The sequence below is a fragment of the Oncorhynchus kisutch genome, linkage group LG17, assembly GCF_002021735.2.
Source record: "Oncorhynchus kisutch isolate 150728-3 linkage group LG17, Okis_V2, whole genome shotgun sequence".
In the NCBI taxonomy this organism is placed as follows: Eukaryota; Metazoa; Chordata; class Actinopteri; order Salmoniformes; family Salmonidae; genus Oncorhynchus; species Oncorhynchus kisutch.
In genome coordinates this window covers 86,375,362-86,397,191 of record NC_034190.2, presented here as the reverse complement: position 1 = coordinate 86,397,191, position 21,830 = coordinate 86,375,362, and the positions used below count along the sequence as shown (strand labels likewise).

At 38.7% G+C, this 21,830-nt stretch overlaps 1 protein-coding gene across 1 annotated transcript in view; it reads right to left on the bottom strand.

Moving 5' to 3' along the window:
• plxnb3 (plexin B3) overlaps window positions 1-21,830 on the bottom strand; it is a 204,966-nt gene that overhangs the window by 12,518 nt on the left and 170,618 nt on the right. The window contains exons 30-32 of the mRNA XM_031793361.1: window positions 13,630-13,796; window positions 13,183-13,343; window positions 10,219-10,366 (exon numbers count right to left, since the gene is read on the bottom strand). Coding sequence (XP_031649221.1) covers window positions 10,219-10,366; window positions 13,183-13,343; window positions 13,630-13,796 — 476 coding nt within the window. The remainder of the gene's footprint in view (window positions 1-10,218; window positions 10,367-13,182; window positions 13,344-13,629; window positions 13,797-21,830) is intronic.

Sequence of the window (21,830 nt, the reverse complement as noted above, 5' to 3'; positions counted from 1 at the left end):
AGTTCTGCCTTCAAGGTATGATTTCATCCATCTCAAGGCATCAGGGGAAAAGTTGAACTTGGACAATTTTGTGATGAGAATCTCATGGTTAACAGTATCAAAAGCCTTCCTTAGGTCCAGAAACACAGCCCCAACAGCACCCCCTTTGTCCATCTTGGACTTCGCATTTTCCAGAAGAAAGCAGTTGGCCGTTTCTGTGGAGTGTTTCGCTCTGAAGCCAAACTCCAGTTAACCCACTGTTCCTAGACCAGTTAACCCACTGTTCCTAGACCAATTAACCCACTGTTCCACTGTTCCTAGACCAGTTAACCCACTGTTCCACTGTTCCTAGACCAGTTAACCCACTGTTCCTAGACCAATTAACCCACTGTTCCTAGACCAGTTAACCCACTGTTCCCCTGTTCCTAGACCAGTTAACCCACTGTTCCTAGACCAGTTAACCCACTGTTCCTAGACCAGTTAACCCACTGTTCCACTGTTCCTAGACCAGTTAACCCACTGTTCCACTGTTCTTAGACCAGTTAACCCACTGTTCCTAGACCAGTTAACCCACTGTTCCTAGACCAGTTAACCCACTGTTCCTAGACCAGCTAACTCACTGTTCCACTGTTCCTAGACCAGTTAACCCACTGTTCCTAGACCAGTTAACCCACTGTTCCTAGACCAGTTAACCCACTGTTCCTAGACCAATTAACCCACTGTTCCTAGACCAGTTAACCCACTGTTCCACTGTTCCTAGACCAGTTAACCCACTGTTCCACTGTTCCTAGACCAGTTAACCCACTGTTCCACTGTTCCTAGACCAATTAACCCACTGTTCCACTGTTCCTAGACCAATTAACCCACTGTTCCTAGACCAGTTAACCCACTGTTCCTAGACCAGTTAACCCACTGTTCCTAGACCAATTAACCCACTGTTCCTAGACCAATTAACCCACTGATCCTAGACCAATTAACCCACTGATCCTAGACCAATTAACCCACTGTTCCTAGACCAGTTAACCCACTGATCCTAGACCAATTAACCCACTGTTCCTAGACCAGTTAACCCACTGTTCCACTGTTCCTAGACCAGTTAACCCACTGTTCCACTGTTCCTAGACCAGTTAACCCACTGTTCCACTGTTCCTAGACCAGTTAACCCACTGTTCCACTGTTCCTAGACCAGTTAACCCACTGTTCCTAGACCAGTTAACCCACTGTTCCACTGTTCCTAGACCAGTTAACCCACTGTTCCTAGACCAGTTAACCCACTGTTCCTAGACCAGTTAACCCACTGTTCCTAGACCAATTAACCCACTGTTCCTAGACCAGTTAACCCACTGTTCCTAGACCAGTTAACCCACTGTTCCTAGACCAGTTAACCCACTGTTCCACTGTTCCTAGACCAGTTAACCCACTGTTCCTAGACCAGTTAACCCACTGTTCCACTGTTCCTAGACCAGTTAACCCACTGTTCCTAGACCAGTTAACCCACTGTTCCTAGACCAGTTAACCCACTGTTCCACTGTTCCTAGACCAGTTAACCCACTGTTCCACTGTTCCTAGACCAGTTAACCCACTGTTCCTAGACCAGTTAACCCACTGTTCCTAGACCAGTTAACCCACTGTTCCTAGACCAGTTAACCCACTGTTCCTAGACCAGTTAACCCACTGTTCCACTGTTCCTAGACCAGTTAACCCACTGTTCCACTGTTCCTAGACCAGTTAACCCACTGTTCCTAGACCAGTTAACCCACTGTTCCTAGACCAGTTAACCCACTGTTCCTAGACCAGTTAACCCACTGTTCCTAGACCAGTTAACCCACTGTTCCTAGACCAGTTAACCCACTGTTCCTAGACCAGTTAACCCACTGTTCCTAGACCAGTTAACCCACTGTTCCTAGACCAATTAACCCACTGTTCCTAGACCAGTTAACCCACTGTTCCACTGTTCCTAGACCAGTTAACCCACTGTTCCTAGACCAGTTAACCCACTGTTCCTAGACCAGTTAACCCACTGTTCCTAGACCAGTTAACCCACTGTTCCTAGACCAGTTAACCCACTGTTCCTAGACCAGTTAAGTTAACCCACTGTTCCTAGACCAGTTAACCCACTGTTCCTAGACCAATTAACCCACTGTTCCTAGACCAGTTAACCCACTGTTCCTAGACCAGTTAACCCACTGTTCCACTGTTCCTAGACCAGTTAACCCACTGTTCCACTGTTCCTAGACCAGTTAACCCACTGTTCCTAGACCAGTTAACCCACTGTTCCTAGACCAGTTAACCCACTGTTCCTAGACCACTTAACCCACTGTTCCTAGACCACTTAACCCACTGTTCCTAGACCAATTAACCCACTGTTCCTAGACCAGTTAACCCACTGTTCCACTGTTCCTAGACCAGTTAACCCACTGTTCCTAGACCAGTTAACCCACTGTTCCACTGTTCCTAGACCAGTTAACCCACTGTTCCTAGACCAGTTAACCCACTGTTCCTAGACCAGTTAACCCACTGTTCCTAGACCAGTTAACCCACTGTTCCTAGACCAGTTAACCCACTGTTCCTAGACCAGTTAACCCACTTCCTAGACCAGTTAACCCACTGTTCCTAGACCAGTTAACCCACTGTTCCTAGACCAGTTAACCCACTGTTCCTAGACCAGTTAACCCACTGTTCCTAGACCAGTTAACCCACTGTTCCTAGACCAGTTAACCCACTGTTCCTAGACCAGTTAACCCACTGTTCCACTGTTCCTAGACCAGTTAACCCACTGTTCCACTGTTCCTAGACCAGTTAACCCACTGTTCCACTGTTCCTAGACCAGTTAACCCACTGTTCCTAGACCAGTTAACCCACTGTTCCTAGACCAGTTAACCCACTGTTCCTAGACCAGTTAACCCACTGTTCCTAGACCAGTTAACCCACTGTTCCTAGACCAGTTAACCCACTGTTCCACTGTTCCTAGACCAGTTAACCCACTGTTCCACTGTTCCTAGACCAGTTAACCCCACTGTTCCTAGACCAGTTAACCCACTGTTCCTAGACCAGTTAACCCACTGTTCCTAGACCAGTTAACCCACTGTTCCTAGACCAGTTAACCCACTGTTCCTAGACCAATTAACCCACTGTTCCACTGTTCCTAGACCAGTTAACCCACTGTTCCTAGACCAGTTAACCCACTGTTCCACTGTTCCTAGACCAGTTAACCCACTGTTCCACTGTTCCTAGACCAGTTAACCCACTGTTCCACTGTTCCTAGACCAGTTAACCCACTGTTCCTAAGGTAAAATAAAATCATATTGGATCAGGATTTCTGGAAGCTGCCTTGATAAAAGGAATAGGCAGACTAAATTATTTATTCGTTGATCATTTGAGCAGATGGTCGATAAATATCGACTCCCAAAGCAGGACTTCTTCCACTTCCTTCAAGTAAGACATATTTTAAAGACCACCAACTTGATTGGCAACCCTGATGTTTTTTTTCCCCCTCACAAAGGAAAATGTCTGTAAATGGTATTTATGATGCTTTCAGGTCCTTTTCTACCGTAGACAAACAGAGGGTGGAAACCAGTGTTACTATTGACGAGGAGATGTGTGTGAGGACATTTGGAGATATTTATTTACAAGTTCTCATTTACAATTGCGACCTGGCCAAGATAAAGCAAAGCAGTTCGACAGATACAACGACACAGAGTTACACATGGAGTAAAACAAACATACAGTCAATAATACAGTATAAACAAGTCTATATACGATGTGAGCAAATGAGGTGAGATAAGGGAGGTAAAGGCAAAAAAGGCCATGGTGGCAAAGTAAATACAATATAGCAAGTAAAACACTGGAATGGTAGTTTTGCAATGGAAGAATGTGCAAAGTAGAAATAAAAATAATGGGGTGCAAAGGAGCAAAATAAATGTGTGAGCAATTTTTTATTTTTTATTTTATTTTTTTATTTCACCTTTATTTAACCAGGTGGGCTAGTTGAGAACACCTTTATTTAACCAGGTAGGCCAGTTGAGAACACCTTTATTTAACCAGGTAGGCTAGTTGAGAACACCTTTACTTAACCAGGTAGGCAAGTTGAGAACACCTTTATTTAACCAGGTAGGCTAGTTGAGAACACCTTTATTTAACCAGGTAGGCTAGTTGAGAACACCTTTATTTAACCAGGTAGGCCAGTTGAGAACACCTTTATTTAACCAGGTAGGCTAGTTGAGAACACCTTTATTTAACCAGGTAGGCTAGTTGAGAACCCCTTTATTTAACCAGGTAGGCCAGTTGAGAACACCTTTATTTAACCAGGTAGGCTAGTTGAGAACACCTTTATTTAACCAGGTAGGCTAGTTGAGAACACCTTTATTTAACCAGGTAGGCTAGTTGAGAACACCTTTATTTAACCAGGTAGGCCAGTTGAGAACACCTTTATTTAACCAGGTAGGCTAGTTGAGAACACCTTTATTTAACCAGGTAGGCTAGTTGAGAACACCTTTATTTAACCAGGTAGGCTAGTTGAGAACAAGTTCTCATTTGCAACTGCGACCTGGCCAAGATAAAGCATAGCAGTGTGAGCAGACAACAAAGAGTTACACATGGAGTAAACGATTAACAAGTCAATAACACAGTAGAAAACAAAGGGGGAGTCTATATACAATGTGTGCAAAAGGCATGAGGAGGTAGGCAAATAATTACAATTTGCAGATTAACACTGGAGTGATGAATGATCAGATGGTCATGTACAGGTAGAGATATTGGTGTGCAAAAGAGCAGAAAAGTAAATAAATAAAAACAGTATGGGGATGAGGTAGGTGAAGAAGGGTGGGCTATTTACCAATAGACTATGTACAGCTGCAGCGATCGGTTAGCTGCTCAGATAGCTGATGTTTGAAGTTGGTGAGGGAGATAAAAGTCTCCAACTTCAGCGATTTTTGCAATTCGTTCCAGTCACAGGCAGCAGAGTACTGGAACGAAAGGCGGCCGAATGAGGTGTTGGCTTTAGGGATGATCAGTGAGATACACCTGCTGGAGCGCGTGCTACGGATGGGTGTTGCCATCGTGACCAGTGAGCTGAGATAAGGCGGAGCTTTACCTAGCATGGACTTGTAGATGACCTGGAGCCAGTGGGTCTGGCGACGAATATGTAGCGAGGGCCAGCCGACTAGAGCATACAAGTCGCAGTGGTGGGTGGTATATGGGGCTTTAGTGACAAAACGGATGGCACTGTGATAGACTGCATCCAGTTTGCTGAGTAGAGTGTTGGAAGCCATTTTGTAGATGACATCGCCGAAGTCGAGGATCGGTAGGATAGTCAGTTTTACTAGGGTAAGCTTGGCGGCGTGAGTGAAGGACGCTTTGTTGCGAAATAGGGAGCCAATTCTAGATTTAACTTTGGATTGGAGATGTTTGATATGGGTCTGGAAGGAGAGTTTACAGTCTAACCAGACACCTAAGTATTTGTAGTTGTCCACGTATTCTAAGTCAGAGCCGTCCAGAGTAGTGATGTTGGACAGGCGGGTAGGAGCAGGTAGCGATCGGTTGAAAAGCATGCATTTAGTTTTACTTGTATTTAAGAGCAATTGGAGGCCACGGAAGGAGAGTTGTATGGCATTGAAGCTTGCCTGGAGGGTTGTTAACACAGTGTCCAAAGAAGGGCCGGAAGTATACAGAATTGTGTCATCTGCGTAGAGGTGGATCAGGGACTCACCAGCAGCAAGAGTGACCTCATTGATGTATACAGAGAAGAGAGTCGGTCCAAGAATTGAACCCTGTGGCACCCCCATAGAGACTGCCAGAGGTCCGGACAGCAGACCCTCCGATTTGACACACTGAACTCTATCAGAGAAGTAGTTGGTGAACCAGGCGAGGCAATCATTTGAGAAACCAAGGCTGTCGAGTCTGCCGATGAGGATGTGGTGATTGACAGAGTCGAAAGCCTTGGCCAGATCAATGAATACGGCTGCACAGTAATGTTTCTTATCGATGGCGGTTAGATATCGTTTAGGACCTTGAGCGTGGCTGAGGTGCACCCATGACCAGCTCTGAAACCAGATTGCAATAGCAGAGAAGGTATGGTGAGATTCGAAATGGTCGGTAATCTGTTTGTTGACTTGGCTTTCGAAGACCTTAGAAAGGCACGGTAGGATAGATATAGGTCTGTAGCAGTTTGGGTCAAGAGTGTCCCCCCCTTTGAAGAGGGGGATGACCGCAGCTGCTTTCCAATCTTTGGGAATCTCAGACGACAATAAAGAGAGGTTGAACAGGCTAGTAATAGGGGTGGCAACAATTTCGGCAGATAATTTTAGAAAGAAAGGGTCCAGATTGTCTATCCCGGCTGATTTGTAGGGGTCCAGATTTTGCAGCTCTTTTAGAACATCAGCTGAATGGATTTGGGAGAAGGAGAAATGGGGAAGGCTTGGGCGAGTTGCTGTTGGGGGTGCAGTGCTGTTGTCCGGGGTAGGAGTAGTCAGGTGGAAAGCATGGCCAGCCGTAGAAAAATGCTTATTGAAATTCTCAATTATGGTGGATTTATCAGTGGTGACAGTGTTTCCTATCTTCAGTGCAGTGGGCAGCTGGGAGGAGGTGTTCTTATTCTCCATGGACATTACAGTGTCCCAGAACGTTTTTGAGTTAGTGTTGCAGGAAGCAAATTTCTGCTTGAAAAAGCTAGCCTTGGCTTTTCTAACTGCCTGTGTATAATGGTTTCTAGCTTCCCTGAACAGCTGCATATCACGGGGGCTGTTCGATGCTAATGCAGAACGCCATAGGATGTTTTTGTGTTGGTTAAGGGCAGTCAGGTCTGGGGAGAACCAAGGGCTATATCTGTTCCTGGTTCTAAATTTCTTGAATGGGGCATGTTTATTTAAGATGGTTAGGAAGGCATTTAAAAAAAATATCCAGGCATCCTCTACTGACGGGATGAGATCAATATCCTTCCAGGATACCCCGGCCAGGTCAATTAGAAAGGCCTGCTCGCAGAAGTGTTTCAGGGAGCGTTTTACAGTGATGAGTGGAGGTCGTTTGACCGCTGACCCATTACGGATGCAGGCAATAAGGCAGTGATCGCTGAGATCTTGGTTGAAGACAGCAGAGGTGTATTTAGAGGGGAAGTTGGTTAGGATGATATCTATGAGGGTGCCCGTGTTTAAGGCTTTGGGGAGGTACCTGGTAGGTTCATTGATAATTTGTGTGAGATTGAGGGCATCAAGTTTAGATTGTAGGATGGCTGGGGTGTTAAGCATGTTCCAGTTTAGGTCGCCTAGCAGCACGAACTCTGAAGATAGATGGGGGGCAATCAGTTCACATATGGTGTCCAGAGCACAGCTGGGGGCAGAGGGTGGTCTATAGCAGGCGGCAACGGTGAGAGACTTGTTTTTAGAGAGGTGGATTTTTAAAAGTAGAAGTTCAAATTGTTTGGGTACAGACCTGGATAGTAGGACAGAACTCTGCAGGCTATCTTTGCAGTAGATTGCAACACCGCCCCCTTTGGCAGTTCTATCTTGTCTGAAAATGTTGTAGTTTGGAATTAAAATGTTTGAATTTTTGGTGGTTTTCCTAAGCCAGGATTCAGACACAGCTAGAACATCCGGGTTGGCAGAGTGTGCTAAAGCAGTGAATAGAACAAACTTAGGGAGGAGGCTTCTAATGTTAACATGCATGAAACCAAGGCTATTACGGTTACAGAAGTCGTCAAAAGAGAGCGCCTGGGGAATAGGAGTGGAACTAGGCACTGCAGGGCCTGGATTCACCTCTACATCGCCAGAGGAACATAGGAGGAGTAGAATAAGGGTACGGCTAAAAGCTATGAGAATTGGTCGTCTAGAACGTATGGAACATAGAGTAAAAGGAGGTTTCTGGGGGCGATAAAATAGCATCAAGGTATAATGTACAGACAAATGTATGGTAGTATGTGAATACAGTGGAGGTAAACCTAGGTATTGAGTGATGAAGAGAGAGATATTGTCTCTAGAAACATCATTGAAACCAGGAGATGTCATTGCATGTGTGGGTGGTGGAACTAATAGGTTGGATAAGGTATAGTGAGCAGGACTAGAGGCTCTACAGTGAAATAAGCCAATAAACACTAACCAGAACAGCAATGGACAAGACATATTGACATTAAGGAGAGGCATGCTTAGTCGAGTGATCAAAAGGGTCCAGTGAGTGGAGAGGTTGGTTGGGGGTCACAGTGATTTAGACAGCTAGCCAGGCCATCGGTAGCAAGCTAGCATAGGATGGAGGTCTGTTGTTAGCCACCTCTTGCGTTCCCGTCAGTAGATTAGTGGGGTTCCGTGTGGTAGAGGGGATTAATCCAAATCACACAACAACAACAAAAATAAAAACAATAGATATAGTTATAGAGGCCCAAGAAGAAAACATAATAATAATAAAAATAAATAAATTGTCCGATTGTCTATTCAGATAGCAGCCGGTAAGACAGCTAACGGTTAGCAGGCCGCAGATGGGCGTTCAGGTAACGTCGCGACGGAGGAGCCAGCCGGATCTCCTTCGGGTAGATAACGTCGGCAGTCCAGTTGTGAAGGCCCGGTGGGGCTCCGCGTAGGCAGTAAAACGGGTCCGGATAGGTGACTGCAGCCCAGGAGTGATTGATGGAACTCAGGAGTGATTGACGGAGCTGGCTAGCTCCGGGAATAATTGATGTTTGCTCCGGAATTGACGAAGGCCGATAGTCACACGGATAGCAGCTAGCTAGCTGTGAGATTCGGGTATGAATGTCCAGAGAGCAGTCGAAATCCAGGGACATGGAGAGAAAAATTGGTCCGGTATGTTCCGTTCCGAGCCGCGCTGCGCCGTACAGAACTGGCGATAGATTTTCGAGCTAAAGGATAGCTGATGACCACAAACCGTGGTTAGCTGAATACTAACGATTTGCCAGTAAAGGAGCTAACTAGCTTCTGAACTAGCTTCTGAACTAGCTTCTGAATTAGCTTCTGGCTAGTTTCAGGCTAGCTTCTTGGAGTTTCTGGCTAGCTTCTTGGAGGATTACAGATTTGAGGTAAATAATACTTTTTTATAAATATAAATTGGTGAGGCGGGTTGCAGGAGAGTGTTTTGAAGATGAGTTGATGGAAAATAAAAATAAAATGTATGTGAAAAAAGTTGTAAATATCTATATATATATATACACAGGACACGACAAGACGGGGACAAAAGACGTCTGAACTGCTATGCCACCTTGGAATAAATGTGAAAACAATATGCAAAAACAATATCTCTATGTAATCGTACTAGAGAATCCAGTTCAGAATAATACACAGATTGCATACATCCCCAAATCACAGACATGTTTTCATCCCCTCTTCCTCTTCTCCTCAGTGTCTTAAATGTCAGACTGATACAGGCACCCTAACACATTGTTTATTGTCATGTACCAAAATACAAAGATACTGGTCTGGTGTTCTGCAAGAAATTGAACAAATCCTAGGGGGTCGACCTAGAATTGGAGCCATCTTCTTTACTGTTAGGTCTCCCTAATAGGAGTTACTTCTGTGTGCAAGAGAAGTCTTTACAACATCCTAACCTTCGCAGGGAGGGGAAAAAACTCATCTTTTTTTAAATGTTAAGAACAAATTATTATTTACAATGACAGTCTACCCCGACCAAACCCGGAAGACGCTGGGGCAATTGTGCCCCACATCACGGGACAATCACGGCCGGATGTGATACAGCCTGGATTCAAACCAGGGACTGTAGTGACACCTCTTGCACTGAGATGCAATGCCCTAGGCCGCTGCGCTGCGCAGTGGATTAATGACAAGGTCCCTTCTATTAAGGATTGGCATAAGATACTATTTGAATGGGTGCCATTGGAATATGTGACATGTACATTACATTCTACAACAGATCAGTTCTACAAAGTGTGGGAACCTTATTTAAATGACCTAGAAACGGATTTATCAGCTATTCTGCTGCAAGGATTTACTTAGAATAGTCACGCCCTGACCATAGAGAGCCCTCTGGGTTCTCTAAGGTGTAATAGGTCAGGGCGTGACTAGGGGGGTTTCTAGGTGTTATGTTTCTATGTTGGTGTGTATATGGTTCCCAATTGGATGCAGCTGATAATCGTTACCTCTAATTGGGGATCATACTTAGTGTGTCCTTTTTTCCCACCTGTGATGTGGGATATTGTTTTGTATAGTGCCTATGTGCGCTACGTAAGGTTAATTATTTGTTGTTTTGTTACTATTTCTATAAAAATTGTATAAATAAATGACTGACCCGTCCGACTTTGTGTTCGGAGGTGGTGCAGGAGTCGATGAACGTCTGCGCGATGACAGAGAGGACAGCGTCCACGCTATCGGTCACCTGGACATCAAACACAAACTGAGGGTTCTTCAGGATGTTGACCCAGAACCTCAGAGGCAGGCTGGAGGAAAGGGAGGGAGGAGAGGTGGTTATCCAGGGAAACGTCTGTCCTTTAAGGAAGAAAATACAATGACAGTGTTTTAGAATATCACGTTGCTGATCACCGACAGAAGACGGAATAATAAGAACCAGCAGTTATTCAGGACGCAAGGTGATCAGTCAGTCTGCTCAGTCAGTCTGTCTCAGTCAGTCTGTCTCAGTCAGTCTGCTCAGTCAGTCTGCTCAGTCAGTCTGTCTCAGTCAGTCTGCTCAGTCAGTCTGCTCAGTCAGTCTGCTCAGTCAGTCTGCTCAGTCAGTCTGCTCAGTCAGTCTGCTCAGTCAGTCTGTCTCAGTCAGTCTGTCTCAGTCAGTCTGTCTCAGTCAGTCTGCTCAGTCAGTCTGCTCAGTCAGTCTGTCTCAGTCAGTCTGCTCAGTCAGTCTGTCTCAGTCAGTCTGCTCAGTCAGTCTGCTCAGTCAGTCTGTCTCAGTCAGTCTGCTCAGTCAGTCTGCTCAGTCAGTCTGCTCAGTCAGTCTGCTCAGTCACTGATTGCAATGCAGTCGATCATCAGAAACGCCCATTGAAAGTCTCACTCTCTTCTAATCTTCAGTGAACTTTTCTAATAGAAGGCAGAAGACTTTCATTTGATGAAGTTATATGTTCTGTTAGACAGCAGCTTACCAAAAGCTGCTTCTTTTAAGAATGGATTTACAGTGGCTTCTGAAACTATTCACGCCCCTTGACATTTTATTTTTTTGTTGCCTTACAACCTGGAATTAAAATGGATTTATTGGGGGGGGGGGGTTTGTATCATTTGATTTACACAACATGCCCACCACTTTGAAGATGCAAAATATTTTTTCTTGTGAAACAAACAAGAAATAAGACAAAAAAAACTGAAAACTTGAGCGTGCATAACTATTCACCCCCCTAAAGTCAATACTTTGTAGAGCCACCTTTTGCAGCAATTACAGCTGCAGGTCTCCTGGGGTATGTCTCTATAAGCTTGGCACATCTAGCCACTGGGATTTTTGCCCATTCTTCAAGGCAAAACTGCTCCAGCTCCTTCAAGTTGGATGGGTTCCGCTGGTGTACAGCAATCTTTAAGTCATACCACAGATCCTTAATTTAATTTACGTCTGGGCTTTGACTAGGCCATTTCAAGACATTTAAATGTTTCCCCTTAAACCACTGCTTTAGCAGTATGCTTAGGGTCACTGTCCTGCTGGAAGGTGAACCTCCGTCCCAGTCTCAAATCTCATTCCTTCAATTCTGACCAGTTTCCCAGTTTCCCTGACGATGAAAAACATCCCCAGATCATGATGCTGCCACCATCATGCTTCACTGTGGGGAATATATATATTATATATATATTATATATCTAATATATCTGTACTGATCTGTACTTTCCACAACTTTGTCCCTGACCTGATTGGAGAGCTTCTTGGTCTTCATGGTGCCGCATTCTTGGTAGTGTTGCAGACTCTGGGGCCTTTCAGAACAGGTGTATATTTACTGAGATCATGTGACACTTAGATTGCACACAGGTGGACTTTTATTTAATTAAATATGTGACTTCTGAAGGTAATTGGTTGCACCACATCTTATTTAGGGGCTTCATAGCAAAGGGTGTGAATACATATGCAAAGGGTGTGAATACATATGCAAAGGGTGTGAATACATATGCAAAGGGTGTGAATACATATGCAAAGGGTGTGAATACATATGCATAGGGTGTGAATACATATGCAAAGGGTGTGAATACATATGCAAAGGGTGTGAATACATATGCAAAGGGTGTGAATACATATGCAAAGGGGGTGAATACATATGCAAAGGGTGTGAATACATATGCAAAGGGTGTGAATACATATGCAAAGGGTGTGAATACATATGCAAAGGGTGTGAATACATATGCAAAGGGTGTGAATACATATGCAAAGGGTGTGAATACATATGCACCTACCATTTTCCCGTTTTTATTTTTTAGCATTCTTTTCAACAAGTACTTTTCTTCATTTCACTTCACCAATTTGGACTATTTTGTGTTTGTCTATTACATGAAATCCAAATAAAAATCCATTTCAATTACAGGTTGTAATGCAACAAAATAGGAAAAACACCTATTTTGGGGGATGAATACTTTTGCAAAGCACTGTAGACTTTACAGAAAGACAAACCAGGACCCAGTGACTGACTGGGCCCGTTGGTCCTCCTGAAGAACAATAAGAATCAATCAGTCAATGGTTGACTGACTGGGCCCGTTGGTCCTCCTGAAGAACAATAAGCATCAATCAGTCAACGGTTGACTGACTGGGCCCGTTGGTCCTCCTGAAGAACAATAAGCATCAATCAGTCAACGGTTGACTGACTGGGCCCGTTGGTCCTCCTGAAGAACAATAAGCATCAATCAGTCAACGGTTGACTGACTGGGCCCGTTGGTCCTCCTGAAGAACAATAAGCATCAATCAGTCAACGGTTGACTGACTGGGCCCGTTGGTCCTCCTGAAGAACAATAAGCATCAATCAGTCAATGGTTGACTGACTGGGCCCGTTGGTCCTCCTGAAGAACAATAAGCATCAATCAGTCAACGGTTGACTGACTGGGCCCGTTGGTCCTCCTGAAGAACAATAAACATCAATCAGCCAATGGTTGACTGACTGGGCCCATTGGTCCTCCTGAAGAACAATACACATCAATCAGTCAATGGTTGACTGACTGGGCCCGTTGGTCCTCCTGAAGAACAATAAACATCAATCAGCCAATGGTTGACTGACTGGGCCCGTTGGTCCTCCTGAAGAACAATAAACATCAATCAGCCAATGGTTGACTGACTGACCTGTTGGTCTTCCAGATGTGCACGGTCTCGGGGTCGTCGATGCCATGTTTCTCTGCCATGTCATCCAGGAAGTCAAAGAAGAAACGCACAGCGATGGGAGGAGGACGCTTGGTGTTGAGGATGGCTACGAACACATCGTCGACAAACTTCTGCAGCGTCCCCTGGGGGGGAGAGAGACACAGCAGCTGGGTATATAAACTCTACCAGCTACATATCTATATAGCATCTACATTCAAACAGTATGGGTAATACAGTATGTAACTGGTATAGCCTTGGTCTGTTCCCTCTGTGTGTGTGTGTGTGTGTGTGTGTGTGTGCCTACCTTCATAGATAGTAGTCGTGTCAGGTATATCTCTGGTATGGCCTTGGTCTGTTACCTCTCTGTGTGTGTGTGTGTGTGTGTGTGTGTGTGTGTGTGTGTGTGTGTGTGTGTGTGTGTGTACCTACCTTCATAGATAGTAGTCGTGTCAGGTATATCTCTGGTATGGCCTTGGCCCTCTCCCTCTCTCTCATGCTGCTCTTCCTGTGTTTGGGCATCTCTGGTTCCTCGTTGGACTTCACCAGGTGCCACAGCCTCAGCCCCTCCTCCCCCTCCCCATCCAACATGGGTGTCTCTACGGAGCGCACAGAGGGACACACTTCCAGGTCACACTTAAATTGAAATGGCACTGTATTCCCTAAAACTAGTGTCCTTACCAAGGGGAATAGGGTGCCATTTTGGACAGGGGGAAACATATCCTTTATACTATAGTAGTACATCTCTTTGATATATGAATAGGGTGCCATTTTGGAAACAGTTCTTACATAGTATTAAACAGGCTATATAGTATTAAACAGGCTATATAGTATTAAAACAGGCTATATAGTATTAAACAGGCTATATAGTATTAAACAGGCCTATATAGTATTAAACAGGCTATATAGTATAACAGGCTATATAGTATTAAACAGGCTATATAGTATTAAACAGGCTATATAGTATTAAACAGGCTATATAGTATTAAACAGGCTATATAGTATTAAACAGGCTATATAGTATTAAACAGGCTATATAGTATTAAACAGGTTATATAGTATTAAACAGGCTATATAGTATAACAGGCTATATAGTATAACAGGCTATATAGTATTAAACAGGCTATATAGTATTAAACAGGCTATATAGTATAACAGGCTATATAGTATTATAACAGGCTATATAGTATTAAACAGGCTATATAGTATTAAACAGGCTATATAGTATTAAACAGGCTATATAGTATTAAACAGGCTATATAGTATTAAACAGGCTATATAGTATTAAACAGGCTATATAGTATTAAACAGGCTATATAGTATTAAAACAGGCTATATAGTATAACAGGCTATATAGTATTATAACAGGCTATATAGTTAAACAGGCTATATAGTATTAAACAGGCTATATAGTATTAAACAGGCTATATAGTATAACAGGCTATATAGTATTATAACAGGCTATATAGTATTATAACAGGCTATATAGTATAACAGGCTATATAGTATTAAACAGGCTATATAGTATTTAAACAGGCTATATAGTATTAAACAGGCTATATAGTATAACAGGCTATATAGTATTAAACAGGCTATATAGTAATAACAGGCTACATAGTATTAACAGGCTATATAGTATTAAACAGGCTATATAGTATAACAGGCTATATAGTAATTAAACAGGCTACATAGTATAAACAAGGCTATATAGTATTAAACAGGCTATATAGTATAACAGGCTAATAGTATAACAGGCTATATAGTAGTTAAACAGGCTATATAGTATTAAACAGGCTATATAGTATTAAACAGGCTATATAGTATTAAACAGGCTATATAGTATTAACAGGCTATATAGTATTAAACAGGCTATATGTATTAAACAGGCTATATAGTATTAAACAGGCTATATAGTATAACAGGCTATATAGTATTAAACAGGCTATATAGTATTAAACAGGCTACATAGTATTAAACAGGCTATATAGTATTAAACAGGCTATATAGTATTAAACAGGCTATATAGTATTAAACAGGCTATATAGTATTAAACAGGCTATATAGTATTAAACAGGCTATATAGTATTAAACAGGCTATATAGTATTAAACAGGCTATATAGTATTAAACAGGCTATATAGTATTAAACAGGCTATATAGTATTAAACAGGCTATATAGTATTAACAGGCTATATAGTATTAAACAGGCTATATAGTATTAAACAGGCTATATAGTATTAAACAGGCTATATAGTATTAAACAGGCTATATAGTATTAAACAGGCTATATAGTATAACAGGCTATATAGTATAACAGGCTATATATTATAACAGGCTATATAGTATAACAGGCTATATAGTATAACAGGCTTATAGTATATAACAGGCTATATAGTATAAACAGGCTATATAGTATAACAGGCCTATATAGTATAACAGGCTATATAGTATTAAACAGGCTATATAGTATTAAAACAGGCTATATAGTATTAAACAGGCTATATAGTATAACAGGCTATATAGTATTAAACAGGCTATATAGTATTAAACGGCTATATAGTATTAAACAGGCTAATATAGTATTAAACAGGCTATATAGTATTAAACAGGCTATATAGTATTAAACAGGCTATATAGTATTAAACAGGCTATATAGTATTAAACAGGCTATATATTATTAAACAGGCTATATAGTATTAAACAGGCTATATAGTATTAAACAGGTTATATAGTAACAGGCTCATATAGTACGTATAGCAGGCTATATAGTATTAAACAGGCTTATATAGTATAACAGGCTATATAGTATAACAGGGCTATAATAGTATAAACAGGCCTATATAGTAATAACAGGGCTATATTAGTATAACTAAGGCTATTTAGTATAAACAGGCTATATAGTATTAAACAGGCTATATAGTATTAACAGGCTATATAGTATTAAACAGGCATATAGTATTAAACAGGCTAATAGTATTAAACAGGCTATATAGTATTAAACAGGCTATATAGTATTAAACAGCTTCGAGTATAACAGGCTATATAGTATTAACAGGCTATATAGTATTAAACAGGTTATATAGTATAACAGGCTATATAGTAGTATAGCAGGCTATATAGTATTAAACAGGCTATATAGTATAACAGGCTATATAGTATTAAACAGGCTATATAGTATTAAACAGGCTATATAGTATTAAACAGGCGATATAGTATTAAACAGGCGATATAGTATTAAACAGGCTATATAGTATTAAACAGGCTATATAGTATTAAACAGGCTATATAGTATAACAGGCTATATAGTATAACAGGCTATATAGTATTAAACAGGCTATATAGTATTAAACAGGCTATATAGTATTAAACAGGCTATATAGATTAAACAGGCTATATAGTATTAAACAGGCTATATAGTATTAAACAGGCTATATAGTATAACAGGCTATATAGGCTATATACAGGCTATATAGTATATAACAGGCTATATAGTATTAAACAGGCTATATAGTATTATAACAGGCTATATAGTATTATAAAACAGGCTATATATTAATAACAGGCTATATAGTATAACAGGCTATAATAGTATAAACAGGCTATATAGTATTAAACAGGCTATATAGTATTAAACAGGCTATATAGTATAACAGGCTATATAGTATTATAACAGGCTATATATATAACAGGCTATATAGTATAACAGGCTATATAGTATAACAGGCTATATAGTATAACAGGCTATATAGTATTAAACAGGCTATATAGTATAACAGGCTATATAGTATAACAGGCTATATAGTATAACAGGCTATATAAGTATAACAGGCTATATAGTATAACAGGCTATATAGTATAACAGGCTATATAGTATTATAACAGGCTATATAGTATTATAACAGGCTATATAGTATTATAACAGGCTATATAGTATAACAGGCTATATAGTATAACAGGCTATATAGTATAACAGGCTATATAGTATAACAGGCTATATAGTATAACAGGCTATATAGTATAACAGGCTATATAGTATAACAGGCTATATAGTATAACAGGCTATATAGTATAACAGGCTATATAGTATAACAGGCTATATAGTATAACAGGCTATATAGTATAACAGGCTATATAGTATAACAGGCTATATAGTATTAAACAGGCTATATAGTATTAAACAGGCTATATAGTATAACAGGCTATATAGTATTAAACAGGCTATATAGTATTAAACAGGCTATATAGTATAACAGGCTATATAGTATAACAGGCTATATAGTATTAAACAGGCTATATAGTATTAAACAGGCTATATAGTATTAAACAGGCTATATAGTATTAAACAGGCTATATAGTATTAAACAGGCTATATAGTATTAAACAGGCTATATAGTATTAAACAGGCTATATAGTATTAAACAGGCTATATAGTATAACAGGCTATATAGTATAACAGGCTATATAGTATTATAACAGGCTATATATTATAACAGGCTATATAGTATAACAGGCTATATAGTATTAAACAGGCTATATAGTATTAAACAGGCTATATAGTATAACAGGCTATATAGTATAACAGGCTATATAGTATTATAACAGGCTATATAGTATTAAACAGGCTATATAGTATTAAACAGGCTATATAGTATTAAACAGGCTATATAGTATTAAACAGGCTATATAGTATTAAACAGGCTATATAGTATTAAACAGGCTATATAGTATTAAACAGGCTATATAGTATTAAACAGGCTATATAGTATTAAACAGGCTATATAGTATAACAGGCTATATAGTATAACAGGCTATATAGTATTATAACAGGCTATATATTATAACAGGCTATATAGTATAACAGGCTATATAGTATTAAACAGGCTATATAGTATTAAACAGGCTATATAGTATAACAGGCTATATAGTATAACAGGCTATATAGTATTATAACAGGCTATATAGTATTAAACAGGCTATATAGTATTAAACAGGCTATATAGTATAACAGGCTATATAGTATAACAGGCTATATAGTATAACAGGCTATATAGTATAACAGGCTATATAGTATTAAACAGGCTATATAGTATAACAGGCTATATAGTATTAAACAGGCTATATAGTATTAAACAGGCTATATAGTATTAAACAGGCTATATAGTATTAAACAGGCTATATAGTATTAAACAGGCTATATAGTATTAAACAGGTTATATAGTATAACAGGCTATATAGTAGTATAACAGGCTATATAGTATTAAACAGGCTATATAGTATAACAGGCTATATAGTATTAAACAGGCTATATAGTATTAAACAGGCTATATAGTATTAAACAGGCGATATAGTATTAAACAGGCGATATAGTATTAAACAGGCTATATAGTATTAAACAGGCTATATAGTATTAAACAGGCTATATAGTATAACAGGCTATATAGTATAACAGGCTATATAGTATTAAACAGGCTATATAGTATTAAACAGGCTATATAGTATTAAACAGGCTATATAGTATTAAACAGGCTATATAGTATTAAACAGGCTATATAGTATTAAACAGGCTATATAGTATTAAACAGGCTATATAGTATTAAACAGGCTATATAGTATTAAACAGGCTATATAGTATAACAGGCTATATAGTATAACAGGCTATATAGTATTATAACAGGCTATATAGTATTAAACAGGCTATATAGTATTATAACAGGCTATATAGTATTATAACAGGCTATATATTATAACAGGCTATATAGTATAACAGGCTATATAGTATTAAACAGGCTATATAGTATTAAACAGGCTATATAGTATAACAGGCTATATAGTATTATAACAGGCTATATATTATAACAGGCTATATAGTATAACAGGCTATATAGTATAACAGGCTATATAGTATTAAACAGGCTATATAGTATTAAACAGGCTATATAGTATAACAGGCTATATAGTATAACAGGCTATATAGTATAACAGGCTATATAGTATTAACAGGCTATATAGTATAACAGGCTATATAGTATAACAGGCTATATAGTATAACAGGCTATATAGTATAACAGGCTATATAGTATTATAACAGGCTATATAGTATTATAACAGGCTATATATTATAACAGGCTATATAGTATAACAGGCTATATAGTATAACAGGCTATATAGTATAACAGGCTATATAGTATTATAACAGGCTATATAGTATTATAACAGGCTATATATTATAACAGGCTATATAGTATTAAACAGGCTATATAGTATAACAGGCTATATAGTATTAAACAGGCTATATAGTATAACAGGCTATATAGTATTAAACAGGCTATATAGTATAACAGGCTATATAGTATTAAACAGGCTATATAGTATAACAGGCTATATAGTATTAAACAGGCTATATAGTATTAAACAGGCTATATAGTATAACAGGCTATATAGTATAACAGGCTATATAGTATAACAGGCTATATAGTATTAAACTGGCTATATAGTATTAAACAGGCTATATAGTATTAAACAGGCTATATAGTATTAAACAGGCTATATAGTATAACAGGCTATATAGTATAACAGGCTATATACTATAACAGGCTATATAGTATAACAGGCTATATAGTATTATAACAGGCTATATAGTATTAAACAGGCTATATAGTATTAAACAGGCTATATAGTATAACAGGCTATATAGTATAACAGGCTATATAGTATAACAGGCTATATAGTATTATAACAGGCTATATAGTATAACAGGCTATATAGTATTAAACAGGCTATATAGTATTAAACAGGCTATATAGTATTAAACAGGCTATATAGTATTAAACAGGCTATATAGTATTAAACAGGCTATATAGTATAACAGGCTATATAGTATAACAGGCTATATAGTATTATAACAGGCTATATAGTATTAAACAGGCTATATAGTATTAAACAGGCTATATAGTATTAAACAGGCTATATAGTATAACAGGCTATATAGTATTAAACAGGCTATATAGTATTAAACAGGCTATATAGTATTAAACAGGCTATATAGTATTAAACAGGCTATATAGTATTAAACAGGCTATATAGTATTAAACAGGCTATATAGTATTAAACAGGCTATATAGTATTAAACAGGCTATATAGTATTAAACAGGCTATATAGTATTAAACAGGCTATATAGTATAACAGGCTATATAGTATAACAGGCTATATAGTATTATAACAGGCTATATATTATAACAGGCTATATAGTATTAAACAGGCTATATAGTATAACAGGCTATATAGTATTAAACAGGCTATATAGTATAACAGGCTATATAGTATTAAACAGGCTATATAGTATAACAGGCTATATAGTATTAAACAGGCTATATAGTATTAAACAGGCTATATAGTATTAAACAGGCTATATAGTATTAAACAGGCTATATAGTATTAAACAGGCTATATAGTATTAAACAGGCTATATAGTATTAAACAGGCTATATAGTATAACAGGCTATATAGTATTAAACAGGCTATATAGTATTAAACAGGCTATATAGTATAACAGGCTATATAGTATTAAACAGGCTATATAGTATAACAGGCTATATAGTATTAAACAGGCTATATAGTATTAAACAGGCTATATAGTATTAAACAGGCTATATAGTATTATAACAGGCTATATAGTATAACAGGCTATATAGTATTAAACAGGCTATATAGTAGTATAACAGGCTATATAGTATGAAACAGGCTATATAGTATAACAGGCTATATAGTATTAAACAGGCTATATAGTAGTATAACAGGCTATATAGTATAACAGGCTATATAGTATAACAGGCTATATAGTATTAAACAGGCTATATAGTATTAAACAGGCTATATAGTATTAAACAGGCTATATAGTATAACAGGCTATATAGTATTAAACAGGCTATATAGTATTAAACAGGCTATATAGTATTAAACAGGCTATATAGTATATATATACTACTATATATATACACTACAGGTTCTATAGTATAACAGGTTCTATAGTAGTATAACAGGTTCTATAGTATAACAGGTTCTATAGTATAACAGGTTCTATAGTAGTATAACAGGTTCTATAGTAGTATAACAGGTTCTATAGTATAACAGGTTCTATAGTATAACAGGTTCTATAGTAGTATAACAGGTTCTATAGTATAACAGGTTCTACAGTATAACAGGTTCTATAGTAGCATAACAGGTTCTATATTATAACAGGTTCTATGGTAGTATAACAGGTTCTATAGTAGTATAACAGGTTCTATAGTAGCATAACAGGTTCTATAGTATAACAGGTTCTATAGTAGTATAACAGGTTCTATAGTATAACAGGTTCTATAGTAGCATAACAGGTTCTATAGTATAACAGGTTCTACAGTATAACAGGTTCTATAGTATAACAGGTTCTATAGTAGTATAACAGGTTCTATAGTATAACAGGTTCTATAGTAGTATAACAGGTTCTATAGTAGTATAACAGGTTCTATAGTAGTATAACAGGTTCTATAGTAGTATAACAGGTTCTATAGTAGTATAACAGGTTCTATAGTATAACAGGTTCTATAGTATAACAGGTTCTATAGTAGTATAACAGGTTCTATAGTAGCATAACA